This window comes from Ctenopharyngodon idella, chromosome 12 (genome assembly GCF_019924925.1).
Source record: "Ctenopharyngodon idella isolate HZGC_01 chromosome 12, HZGC01, whole genome shotgun sequence".
NCBI lineage: Eukaryota > Metazoa > Chordata > Actinopteri > Cypriniformes > Xenocyprididae > Ctenopharyngodon > Ctenopharyngodon idella.
Genome location: NC_067231.1, coordinates 20966712 through 20979673, shown reverse-complemented (window position 1 = coordinate 20979673; position 12962 = coordinate 20966712). Strand labels below are relative to the sequence as shown.

Genomic DNA, 12962 nt, shown 5'->3' with positions numbered 1-12962 from the left:
ACATTTGTGTCCAGGGCAATGGGTTTGTTACCATTTTCTGACTGTCATCGGCTGCCTGGTATATCAATAAGTATATCATTTTCCTCCACCCCCCACAACACAACAGTCTTATCAATTGCTGATGGCCATCGGAAAAACACCCGCTTGACTGGAAATATATGGGTAAACTGAAACTCTTTCCCATTATTTTTTCCGTTGTCTTTCATCACAGTTTGTCACCCTGCACCCCTACTTCACTGTACAGTGTGTTTGTTAGGTCTTTGTCAGTGCTGCTAGCTGAAATCGCTCCTTCCCCTTGAACAATGTGTAGATTGGCAAGGTCAGCCATGCACTTCACAGAAACCTGATACTCCTTTATGCCTCTGTGTGAGTGTGCTGGAAGTCAGACTGTAGTCAGTAACTGTTGATGCTCAGGGACATGCGGAATCATAGAGGGACACTTGTGTAGGCTGGAAAATTGGTGGAAGGACTAGCACTTGAAACATTACAAGGCTGAGGTGGTCACAATACACTTTGAATATGAACGTGCGTTTCATTTTTTTGGTTGCAAACCAATGTTTCCATTTGGTTCATTTATATTTGTGACCAATATTTGACTAGTAGAAGACCCGCACAGTTGAAACATTGCTTAAACCAGCCTAGACTGGTTAATTTTTTTTTAATTTAATTAAGCTTTTAAAAATTAGATAAAAATTTAAGGTTTAAGATGGTCTCCTAAGTCTTAGCAGATAAAAAAAAAAAAAATGCCAAAAACTTTTCTAAAACCAGCCAACAGATCAGCCTCACCAGTCTGGGAGACTAGCTAGGACCAGTAAACCAGCTTAGGCTGGTTTAGATGGGTTTTACAATGAAGTAGCTGATCGAAGCTAGTGATATGCTGGTCCAAGCTGATCTTTGACTGGTCATTATGTTCTAAAACCTGTCTGGACAACCATAAGTAGGTATGACTGGTTTGCTGCTGGTCCAAAATGAATTACTAGATTGGATCACCAGTTTAGACCAGTTACCATATTCTATCTTAAGCTGGATTTTCCAGCAGAGACAAAGAAGTGCAATCTGCATGGTTAAAGTCTGATGTGACTGTACCTTTATTATCACCCAAATTTGAAACCGAATAAGCAAATTAATGCAAATAAAAAGTGTTTATGTACATTTGACAGAAGAAGCTTGGCAGACAACAAGTAAAAGCTGTGCAGTGCTATTGAAAGGAATTAAATGCAAGTAATATGGTATAGCCAAATTGAGCTTTGATGCCTTCTGAGTTTCAGGGAAAACATCACAGAAAAAGCCCGCCGTAGTCCGCTGTGGAGCTTTTCGGTCTGCAGGGCTCCTGGAGTAGTTCTCCTCCAGACGTGGTGATCACTTCCTCCTGGAGGAAAAGCAGACCATCAGCCAACGAAATCAACATCAGTCCTAGGACAGCTAGGCATAGCAACACTATTAATTCTCTGCATCCAACGCACAGATGGAAGGACAGGTGTGCTCGCCACGTTTATGTTCCTAATGCCCCATGGGGTCTTTGATCGCCCTGTGAGCGTGTTTGTCAGTCGTGCTACGACGGTAGTATTATTCAGTATGCAGAAAAAGTTCAGAGACTGCAGTCTTTATAGCAGTCTTCAGTGGCATGTGATCCTTCAGATCAAGAAACATTTCTTTTTATCAATGTTGAAAACTGTTGGGCTTCTCTCTCTCTCTCTCTCTCTCCATACATACATACATACATACATACATACACACATATATATATATATATGTGTATATATTAAAGGGATAGTTAACCCAAAAATGAAAATTTGATGTTTATCTGCCTACCCCCAGGGCATCCAAGATGTAGGTGACTTTGTTTCTTCAGTAGAACACAAATAATGATTTTTAACTCCAACCGTTGCAGCCTGTCAGTCATATAATGCATGTCAATGGGAACTCCATCTATAACAGTCAAAAAAACAAATCCAAATTAAACCTTGCGGCTCGTGACGACACACTGATGTCCTAAGACACGAAACGATCGGTTTGTGAGCGAAACCGAACAGTATTTATATCATTTTTTTTTTTTTTTTTTTTACCTCTAATACACCACTATGTCCAACTGCCTTGAGCATCCGGTTGGTAAGGTCTAAAAATGGGCTCTAATGACGGAAGTGATGTCTCGTGTGTATATGTCAATGAGTGCGAGCGATCACTTCCGGCATCAGAGTGCATTCAGACCTCACGCACCGGATGCCGTACGTGTGCTCAAGGCAGTTGGACATAGTGGTGTATTAGAGGTAAAAAAATGATATAAATACTGTTCGGTTTCTTGCACAAACCTATCATTTTGTGTCTTAGGACATCAATGTGTCGTCACGAGCCGCAGGGTTTAATTTGGATTTGTCTCTGCATGTTTTTTTTTGACTCTTATAGATGGAGTTCCCATTGACATGCATTATACGACTGACAGACCGCAACGGTTGGAGTTAAAAATCAGCATTTGTGTTCTACTGAAGAAACAAAGTCACCTACATCTTGGATGCCCTGGGGGTAAGCAGATAAAGATCAAATTTTCATTTTTGGGTGAACTATCCCTTTAATTATAGTGTGTACATTATACATTTTTATCCAATATTATGTTATCCAATGTTTGTTTGGCAATTCTTTTTCTTTGTATGACAAAATATGTTCACATTAATTAAAAAAAAAAAATTCATTTTACTTAGGAGAATTTCAAACAGTAATATTTTTAACCCACATATGGCGAGACCTTTGCTTTCACAGACATATTGTGTTCGATTTCTTGCTAGCTAGCAATCTCTTAAATCAGACTTTATGTACTCCAGAAAAGAGAGCTTACCTTATGGAAGTCAATGAGGTCAGCTAAGGTGGCGTGACGGTTCTGGTCAACACCTAGGAAGCTGTAATAATCACCCGAGGCGTCAATAAGGAAGTGCTTAAAGCCAGAGGTGGTGCGGTAGGACAGCGTGTAGCCCCAGATTCGTTCACTCACTCTGACCAAGAAACAGCCCTCTGCAGCATTCGTCAGCAAAGCCTCTGACTCCTGCCGTGATATTATTCCTGCAGAGGTAGGAGATGGGTGACAGTGAGAAAGACAGATGGAGAGCCGTAAACAGGATGAGGCAGAGTGATAGACAGGAGGAGGCAGATATGGAGCGATGTTGAGTGAGAGTGCAGCTGGAAGTGCAGGTGTTGTGCTCTGATCTTGAAGTGACGCTGGCAGCTCTCTCTTGTTTCCTGGTCGAATAGCGTCACTCAGATGGTCGTTAATCTTATCATTGTCCAATCAGAGGCCACACACTGTGGCTCCACTAATCCTGGCACAAGCTTTGAATTATTGAGTTTTTCTATCTGCCTATTTCCTCTTCTTTCTGTCTCTTTCATTATTATCTTCTCAATTTAATCGATGTTTTCTTCATTACCACCACCACTGAACGACTGCTCGTTCCCACTAAACTGGTGAGTCCATTTCTAAGAAATACAGCAGTGGCTGTTTTTTACATGACTTCTGTCAACGTTGCCCCAATGCGTTTGAACTCTGTGGAGTGCAGCGTCAGCGATACCCTATCGCCGGTCAAGCGTTGTAATGTGCCACTTAAAGTTCAAACTATTTCAACTTCAAATGACCCGTTTGCTACTGACCTTTTGAAGTGCAGTCAATGGTTAACGGACAGTTCTCATGATGTGTCTATCTTTGCAAAGCTTTTGCTAGCTTTGCACGTTTGCTTGTAATTTTTCACAGGCCTACATGATTTTGGCTCTTGAGTTGTTTTTCATCTATTCACTACTGTTCAAAAGTTTGGGGTTGGTAAGATTTTTTTTAAATGTTTTTAAAGAGGTCTCACCAAGGCTGCGTTTATTTGATTAAAAATACAGTAAAACAGTAGGCTAATATTATAAAATATTATTACAATGTAATGTAACTATTTATATTTTCATATATCTTAAATGTAATTTATTCCTGTTATGGCAAAGCTGAAATTTCGGCAGCCATTACTTCAGTCACATGATCCTTCAGAAATCATTCTAATATGCTGATTTTCTGCTCAGGAAACATTTCTTGTGGGAAAAAATATGTATATCATGGCCATAAATTAATGTTCCCACAACTTACTAATATTTCAGCAAGTTTTACTAATTCGCCCCATCATTTTAAGTAAATTGTGTGCTTGATATATAATAATTTGTTCCCTCGTTTTACTAAATCATGGCCACATTGTAATAATTCATTCCCTTTGTTTTAGTTAAATCAAAATGAGGGAACTATTCAATGTCGCCACGATTTACTAAAACGAGGGAATGAATTGAGTCATGAGAACAAATTCTAGTTTACTATCTTGTGAAATCGCCCCTCCATGTACTTTTTTTTTGTGTGAAGGTCAAAGCGCTGGATGATTTTTGTGCTGAAGCCCTGACGTGAGCTATGAAAGGTCCTTAAAATCGCTTTAGCTGTCTTTACCGTGGAACCAGGGGGCGATGGTGTTGCTGCTTCGCTCATAGCCCGCTCGTCTCGGTCTCTGTTCCTCTTTAAACCAGCGAATGATGGATTCGCGAGAGTTTGGCCTAGGTGGACGAATCCAAACTGGGCTGAAAGGCAGTGGAAGACAGTTTTGTTATGTGTGGTTAGCCTTTAAATGTTTCATTGTTTGTTTCACTTAATTGTGTGGCATACAGACCAGAGTATGCGAGTGGTATGTTTTGTCTGGAACGCAAGTTACACTACTCAAATTATTGGTGCATAAAAACAATATCACACTCGTAAACAAATACATGAGGTATGGTTGTGATAAATTATCATTGATTCGTTTATTGATTTTACCATTCTGTGAGAGACTGTGTGACTGGATTGCTGTAACGACGGTGTTGTCTGCGCCTGTAATGGCCTGAAGCAAGTTGGCCAGCACTAGTTGCGGGTGAATGGCTGGCCTCAGCTGGAGGGGTCGGATGTTCAACGACCGTGACGTGCCGTCGGTTGTGACCCGATCCGTTCAGGTGTGTCTTATGGAACAGGCCGCTGAGTCCAGCCACCAGGCCCTTCTCGATAGCCCGCAGAGACTGGCGCTTGTATTCATCTCTAGCCCGTCGTGCCTTGCACTTCATCTCCTCATCCGCTGCCTTGGAGCGTTGCACTGCGGGAAGCAGAGAGAAATTTGAATAGAAATAAGCTACTTTATATTAGAGCAGCCAAACTACCCATTTTCTTTCCCAGTCCGTTTGTTCTCTCACATTGTTCCTGCCATTCTTTGTCATCTCTCTCACTCCTCTTTTCCTCCTGCTTCAGAGAGATGTACAGTTCCTTTGCTCTCCTCTCCTCCGTTTGGCGGATTTCTTCCTCGCCTCTCTGTCTCTCTTCCTCCTCACATTTCTGTGAGAAAAGGAGAAAGAATCAGCCCTAGATAACACAAAGGCACAGAAGTTTCACTGCGGCTTGCTTTAGTTTTCTCATTTCTGGTGCCATTAAGCTGGGAATATAAATGATTAATTCGGTGGACAATGTCATTAACCCAAACATCAGTGCTTTCAACTCTATTATAGATCAGGCGTACAAATGTTGGCCTTGTGTCTCAGAGATCACTATCTACATTCTGAGAGGTTGCCAACCTTTAAATAATTCATTCTCAGAACATGGAACACATAGTAATTAAGCCTAATTAACCTCAATCTTTATTATGAGACCATAATTAAAGGACTGGTTGAAGAATAAATGCAAGGACCCTTAACTATTGGATCTTTTGTCACAACTGAGCCATTGAGATCAAGATTAAGCTTTTGTAGGGGGTTATAAATGTATTATAAAGGGTGCTTTATAAGAGTTTTAATAAGATGAGACAAAAAATATAGAGACATAAGACATCAAAAATATATATATATATATATATATATAAACATATTCTTTTTAAAAAGCACTATTCATTTGAAAACTTTATAAAGGGGACCTATAATGCCTCTTTCATAAGATGTAAAATAAGTGTCTGGTGTCCCCAGGATGTGTCTGTGAAATTTCTGCTCAAAATAAACCATGGATCATTTATTATAGCGTGTGAAATTTGCCCCTATTTGGGTGTGAGCAAAAACACGCCATTTTTGTGTGTGTTTCTTTAAATGCAAATGTGCTGCTGCTCCTGGCCTGCTTTCCAGAAGAGGGTGGAGCTTTAACAGCTTGCGCTTCGGTTGCTCAACAACAGCAAAGCTGGAGAATCTCACGCAGCCAAAATGACAATTGTCAGTAACGGCATTCAGCCTTACATTGTTCAAACCGGAGTCGGACACTGATGGAGAGACTCGGGAAGAAGTTACAACTTATAGAATGCATCTGGATATTTCTGAATGTGGAGTTGATTCAACTCATCGACTAGCATGTGCCGTCATGTTAATCTTCTGTGCAAATCCAGCATTGAATTGACCCTCATTTGTGAAGCACTCCAGCGGAAAATGACGGCATGGCAACAACACTACTACAACAACTAAACATGGCATCACCCCTTTGTTGCATGTTATCGGGGGCAGGGTTTATGTAAATTTTAGGGTTAGTTATGTCACTAACCTGGGAAGAAGCTTGTTGTAGTCCCTACCAGCCATTTGTTGTAGTCCTTAAACAGAGAATTCTTTAAAAGAAAACTTCTCTCTTTGCTTTGAACTTTGAGTGCCGTAACTTTGCAGATGTTGTTTATGCTCTAACAGCAACATTACACACTAACTAAAGTTAAAAAAGTGAAATCATAATCAACCACCCCTTTAATGAGAACAAAATTACTTAGTTTAAAAATTAGTTAGTTTTAAAACTTTAAAAATCCACTTGGCTAGAGGACACGAGGCATGATGCTTTTTTTAGAACTGTGTCACCCTCTCAAAAATTGCATAAAATATTCTGTGTTTTTGTCATATATTCAAAGGAACATACTCCAGCCAAACCCACCTTGAGTTCCTCTCTAATGCGATCTTCCTCTTCTTCCTGCTTGGCTGCCTTTCTGTCATCTGTCTCCTCCTTCCATTTTTCTGCCACGAAGCGAGCCTTTTCCTTCGCCATGGCATCTCGAAACTTCTTTTCAATCTCTGCCTCCTTCACACGCCTCAGGAAATTCAGCAGAACTTGAGTGATGCGCTTTCTATCCCCCTGTACTTTTATCATTATTACCCCCCTTGAATCACATCTGTCAATCTTCACCCACCCTCTGAGTCCCATTGCTCCCATCCCTTGACCCTGTCCCATGGTTCTCTCACCGGAGTTCCTGTGCCTCTCGTTGGGCCTGCTTCCTGGCTCTCTCCTCCATCAGCTCTTCCACAATGGCTTCAAAGGGCTTGTCCCCCGGGGCCTCCCCCATTACCCATACCCATACCTCGCCATCTGAGCCCAGAAGCCACTGAATGCCTCTGAGGTCGCCTGGGAAGAGACACCACACAGCAAACAGTGAAATAATGGCATAAAAAAACACTTTCCAGACCCATCAGACCGAATTCAGATAAGATAAAGACAAAATAACACAGACGGCGCGACAAAGCTGGAAGAGATTATCCTACTGGGATCCTTTGTACGTTGCGGGAACATGACAACTGAACAAGATAATGTAAGAACTTCTGAAAACAAGGAGACATTAGCTGTCAGTGCACAGACACAATATGTGACGTTCTTCGACCCAGTGAGATTGCACTTGCTAAAAAATGTAAATCTAATCCAGCTCATTTGCACCACTGCCTTAAAGTGGAAGTGTATAATTTTTTAGATGTACTTTCTCCTATCCCCTTTAATATGCAAAGATTCTGCGAGTAAGTCATTTGTAGACTGATTTCCCCAAAAAGTTTTTATACTATATGGCTCTGTCGTGCTTTCAACACAGTGCTGTCTTTCAGCATCCCGCAGCAACACTGGTTTGAGGCGGGACTGTCTGTTTGTCAGAACAAGGGAAGATGGGCAAGTGTTCAAACCTGTTTTAAAACAATCATTATTTTTGCAATTTCATTTGGTGATGCTGACGGAGCAAAAAATTACACATTTTAACAATCTATAAAGAAATAGTTTTCTATTTCTTAGTAGAACATTTTTTAAATACTTAGCTTCAAAGGGCAAAACAATATGAACAATTAAGTTAATTTATGACGATCAATTTTTTTCTTGGAAGGATGCATTAAACTGGCCACAAGTGACAAAAAATGCATTATTTTGAACTTTGTATAAATACTCTATAATAAAATAGAAAACATTTCTTTTAATATTTCTCAATATTACTGTTTAGTTAATGTATTAACTGATGTGAACTAACAATGAGCAATATTATTAATCTTTATTAATGTTAGTTAATAAAAATCCAGCTGTTAATAAAATCCATATTTCATGTTAATTAAAGTAGTTAACTAATGAAACCTTGTTGTAAAGTGTTACCACTTAAATATATATATAAATATATTAACCCGATGTGACAGCAATTACATAACAAACATAACATTACGAGGGAAATGCTTATGTGATCATGTCTTAATCTAGAATTGAATAATATTTTATATGGAATTATTTCAGAATTTTGCATTACAAATGATCACAGATAACAAATGTTCGGTTACACTTTATTTTAGGGTCTTTTAACTAGTTGCTTAATAGCATGCATATTACTAGAATATTGGCTGTTTATTAATACTTATTAAGCACATATTAATGCCTTATTCTGCATGACCATATTATACATTCTTAATCCTACCTAAACTTAACAACTGCCTGACTAACTATTAATAAGCAGTAAATTAGGAGTTTATTGAGGAAAAAGTCAATAGTGAATTTGTGTTCCCTACTAAAGTGTTACCACATGTGCAAAATACCAAATAGTGCAAGGGTTTTTTTCAGAACTAAATTTCTTTTCCAATATTTGGTTTGAAAAGTGTGCTTGTGTAATTTTTCTTTAAGTTAATAAATGCTACTTTGTTTGATCATTTATCTAATCATTAGATGCAAAGACAACATCATACATTTTCAGATGTGGCTTAAATGTCAAAATACTTCTTAGAAACACCATTTATTAAAAAACACTCATGTTTCATTTGTATAACTCATACAGACATCATCAAATAAAGGTACAAAATGAACCCTGGACTCACTCTTCTTGTTTACAGCCTGGCTGGGGTCTCTTCTCTCCCTCTCGTTCCAGCGCCTCACCTGCTCCTCCCGAATCTTATAAAAAAGGATCTGCTTCTGCTCTTCATTGAGTTCAGCCAACAGGTCAGGCTCGATATACATATCCTGAAGAATCTGCTGCATCATCCTGACAGATTGCCAAGTATATGTCCCTCTCGAAATCGTTTGACCTTTGTCTCTAGTCACTGCAGACTGTAAGTCCAACTGTCTGTCTGTCTCTTAGGATCAGTCTTCACTGGCTGAGGAAGTCCCAGGGTTTGTCCAGTGTAATGCACAGCTGATCTAAGGCTCTTTTTGAGTGTGTCATTACTACTGTAAGCCTTTTCTTTCCTTTCACCCTCCTTTTTATATACCTCTCTGTTCAACAACGGTTGAACACAAATGCATCCCTTCCTTTAATCTTGACCCAAGTATGGTCTCTGTCTCTCCACTACTCACATCCTGCAGTGGTGTTTTGTTCTTACGTTTAGATCCTTTATGGGGTTTAATTTCACCTTCTCCGCCCTCTATCTGTCTCTTGCAGTGACCCTACAGGCCAGGTGTGTCTGACACTACTACCTGTGTGTGACAGCTCTACATGTTTTTTCCAGCTTATTTTCAGGTTAAAATATATCTACGGATGTGGATTAATTGCCTCATACAAAAATAGGCTACAACTCTGTCACAATAACTGCTTAAAATAACAGATTGAAATCAGCTATATGCAAGCAATTACTCCGTGAGGTCAAATTGTTAAACAGACATATTATTACGAGAGAAAAATTTGTATGTAATTATGGATGCAATAGGAAAATTTGAGATTAATTTGTATACACCGTAGTATGTATGTGCTTGTGTGAGAATAGGCATGTTATCTGACCTGTCCCTTTCTCCCTACCTTTTCATGGTGTAATCTTACATCTGCGACTCATATTGCCATAGCTCTGCACTAGCAGATGGCGTTAACCCACCCACACCCCCCTCTTTTAACCCTGGACATCAGGTAGTCTGTGAGAAGACGATAACGCTCTGACTTCCTCAAAAGGAACGTTTGTCATTTTCAGTTTTATTGGTTTCATTTATCTGTTCACATGCTGTTTAATGCAATCAGTTTAATTGACATCCTCATTATTTTTGTGCTTGATAAATACTGCTCTGATTGCATCTGATTATGTTGATTATTATATGTTTAAAAAATAATGCCCCCGTCAGTGGCGAGAACAGAATTCTCCAAGTAGGTGGATCTTTGTGGAATAGAGTGGATTGTTATTCTGTACTTCTATCAAATTATTATTTTTAAATTTTATAAATATGTTTTTAAATGAATGAACAGTCTCATTCTAATACAAATACACAGATTTGAAATGCCACGTAGGGACTCGAAATATGTTTGGAACATGGGGTTGTTTAGGATGAATTGATTTACTGGAATAAAGGCCCGCTCACACAGAGGACGATAACTATAACGATAGTTATACAACAAAACTGCAGCACACTCTTGGAATTTAAACAGAATGATATCATGCGATGGTGTGGTTATCATTATAGATACATTTATTACCGTTCTTAGTGTGAACAGGCCTTAAATCAGGGGTGTCCAACCCTGCTCCTGGAGGGCCACTGTCCAGCAGAGTTCAGCTCCAACCCCAATTAAACACACCTGAACCAGCTAATCAAGGTCTTACTAGGCATACTAGGAACTTCCAGGCAGGTGTGTTCAGGCAAGTTAAATTCTGCAGGACATTGGCCCTGCAGGAACGAGTTTGGACACCCCTGGTTTAAGACAAACCGATTAACTAGAATGAATTGAACCTAACAGCACTACATACAAGAGCGAGCCAACAGTGGGGCTGTTTAGGCCAGAAGTCTTCAAACCTGCTCCTGAGGACCCACTGTCCTGCAGAGTTTAGCTACAACCCTATAATCAAACACCTGAACCAGCCAATCAAGTTCTTCAGGATGGCTTGAAAAATCACAGGCAGGTGTGCTGAAGCAGGTTGGAAATAAACTTTGCAGGAGATGGAGGCTGCGTCCAACATCGTATACTCCCTTGAAGAGGTACTTATTTTGAATAAGTACTTACTTTGTGACCACTAAAAAAATATGTTCTATATAGTGTGAGTGTGTGTAGTAGAATGTAACCTGGGCATACTATATTCTCCATGTTGTCATTATCATATGACCTACAAGCGTCAGTTACGTTACGTCACTGCCATTCACAAATCATCTCCCGTGGCCTCATGGGATAGTAAAGTGTCCATAATATGCACACTTCAGAATCTCACAGGAAGAAGTAGGTCATCCAGGTACTTTTTGCCTACTCCTTTATGAATACTGTGAATTCTGACCACATACTATTTATCACCTACTATATAGTGGGGAAGTATGCAATTTCGGATACAGCCAGGCTCCCCTGGAGCAGGGTTGAAGAACTAGGCTGCGTTCCACTCCACTTTTGACACGCACTCGCAAACTTCCCTAAGCACTTTCCCTGGGGGGAATCCCTGCCGCCATTTTGAAGTGCGTTCCACTTTGTGAAGTGGACAAGGGAAGTTTATATAGACAGACCCTCGCTCCCTCGATTTTGACCGAGCGGATTCCAAGTGATCAAGGATTTAGGATGTTCCAATTCAGCCCATTGCAAGGGTTCCACCAATAGTGGGCACTCATGCAGCGTATGCAATGACGTACATCCGTCAAGCGAGGGAAGGGCATAAAAAAAACGGAAAAAAAACAGCCATAGTGTTTAGGCTACCTTGGCAGTAAGGTAACAAACATGACATTGAAAACAGCAATCGTTGCGCTACAATGCTAATTGTCACACAATGACTCTCAAGAGCCAAGCGAAGAATAAAATTATTATGATATATATTTATAAAAAGGCACATTACAAATATAGAAAAATTTTGCAGTTTCATTTTTTTTCCCCCACAACATTAGTAGGCTACCACCTTAATCTCAAGGGGAAAACATAACAATGTAACAAGGTGGCAATGTTTTTATGAATCAGTACAATGTTAATCGTACAAAAGTGTAGTTTCACCTGAAGTTTTTTTGCTTGAGCAAATAAGAAGACCCAAAGTAGCTTCCCCAGCACTGGTTCTGTGTAATTGTCTTTCTGACGTCAGTATTTTCATCTTCATGCCTCTCTTCACCTCTCGTCCCCTGCCGCCCTTTGGACCTGATTTCTACAAGGGGCTTTTCATGTTCTGCATAAAACCCCCATGACCTCATAATTACTCTTCTCTCTCCTGACTATTATTCTACTGTCACTTATTCATCGTGGTCACTATTAGCCAAAGGGAACAGGGAACGAGAGCAAGAGAAACAGAATAAAGAATGAGAGGAACAGAGAAAGAAAGAGAATGTGACAGTAAGAGTAAATTAATGCATTTGGAAATTGTTAAACTGAAACGATTTACATTCAGAAACATTACAGCGATAATATTTTCACATCTACTGAAACCTGTCAAAGAGGCTCCTGCGTTCATGGGAGAACTCCAACACAAATGCTAATTGCGCCATTGATGTAATAATCATGTCTAACAGTGAGACTCGTTATCAAATGCAATTAATCAAAAACAAAACCCTGTCATGCCTGTCCAAAGCTCAGTGTTTACACTAACGCAGCTAATTCGTGGTGGGCGAATTTGGGCAAAAGATCGAGACTAATTATGTCATTTAGCCTTTCGCAATGTGCAGCCAGCACTCTGCGTATTTACTTTCCTTTCAAACCCACCGCGGCTTTCAGCTCATACCCGCAGACTTGCGACCTGAGAGGGCCTCGCTTCTATTATGCAGAAAGCAGTGGCTTTTAAAATCCTACTACAGTACACAACATTATCAAAGATGTGCACTGGATGTTCATGTC

General features: G+C 39.9%; 1 protein-coding gene across 1 annotated transcript; it reads right to left on the bottom strand.

Moving 5' to 3' along the window:
• Positions 1 to 1070: 1070 nt before the first annotated feature.
• On the bottom strand, positions 1071 to 9563 carry sh2d4bb (SH2 domain containing 4Bb). The gene is made up of 8 exons (XM_051913900.1): positions 9076 to 9563; positions 7213 to 7372; positions 6908 to 7061; positions 5218 to 5356; positions 4811 to 5120; positions 4451 to 4578; positions 2831 to 3051; positions 1071 to 1369 (listed from the first exon to the last, which is right to left on the bottom strand). The coding sequence occupies exons 1-8, from the start codon at positions 9236 to 9238 to the stop codon at positions 1277 to 1279; spliced, it is 1368 nt and encodes a 455-aa protein (XP_051769860.1). The 5' UTR covers positions 9239 to 9563; the 3' UTR covers positions 1071 to 1276.
• Between the last annotated feature and the right edge of the window lie 3399 nt (positions 9564 to 12962).

What these genes read in the sequence shown, in the direction of transcription:
- sh2d4bb (XM_051913900.1), bottom strand. Translation starts at nt 9,238, where the DNA reads ATGATGCAGCAGATTCTTCAGGATATGTATATCGAGCCTGACCTGTTG. An exon ending in CGAGAGGCACAGGAACTCCG is followed by an intron (nt 7,062 to 7,212) that starts GTGAGAGAACCA and finishes GAATTTCCTGAG; the next exon opens with GCGTGTGAAGGAGGCAGAGA. An exon ending in ACACAGTCTCTCACAGAATG is followed by an intron (nt 4,579 to 4,810) that starts GTAAAATCAATA and finishes ACTGCCTTTCAG; the next exon opens with CCCAGTTTGGATTCGTCCAC.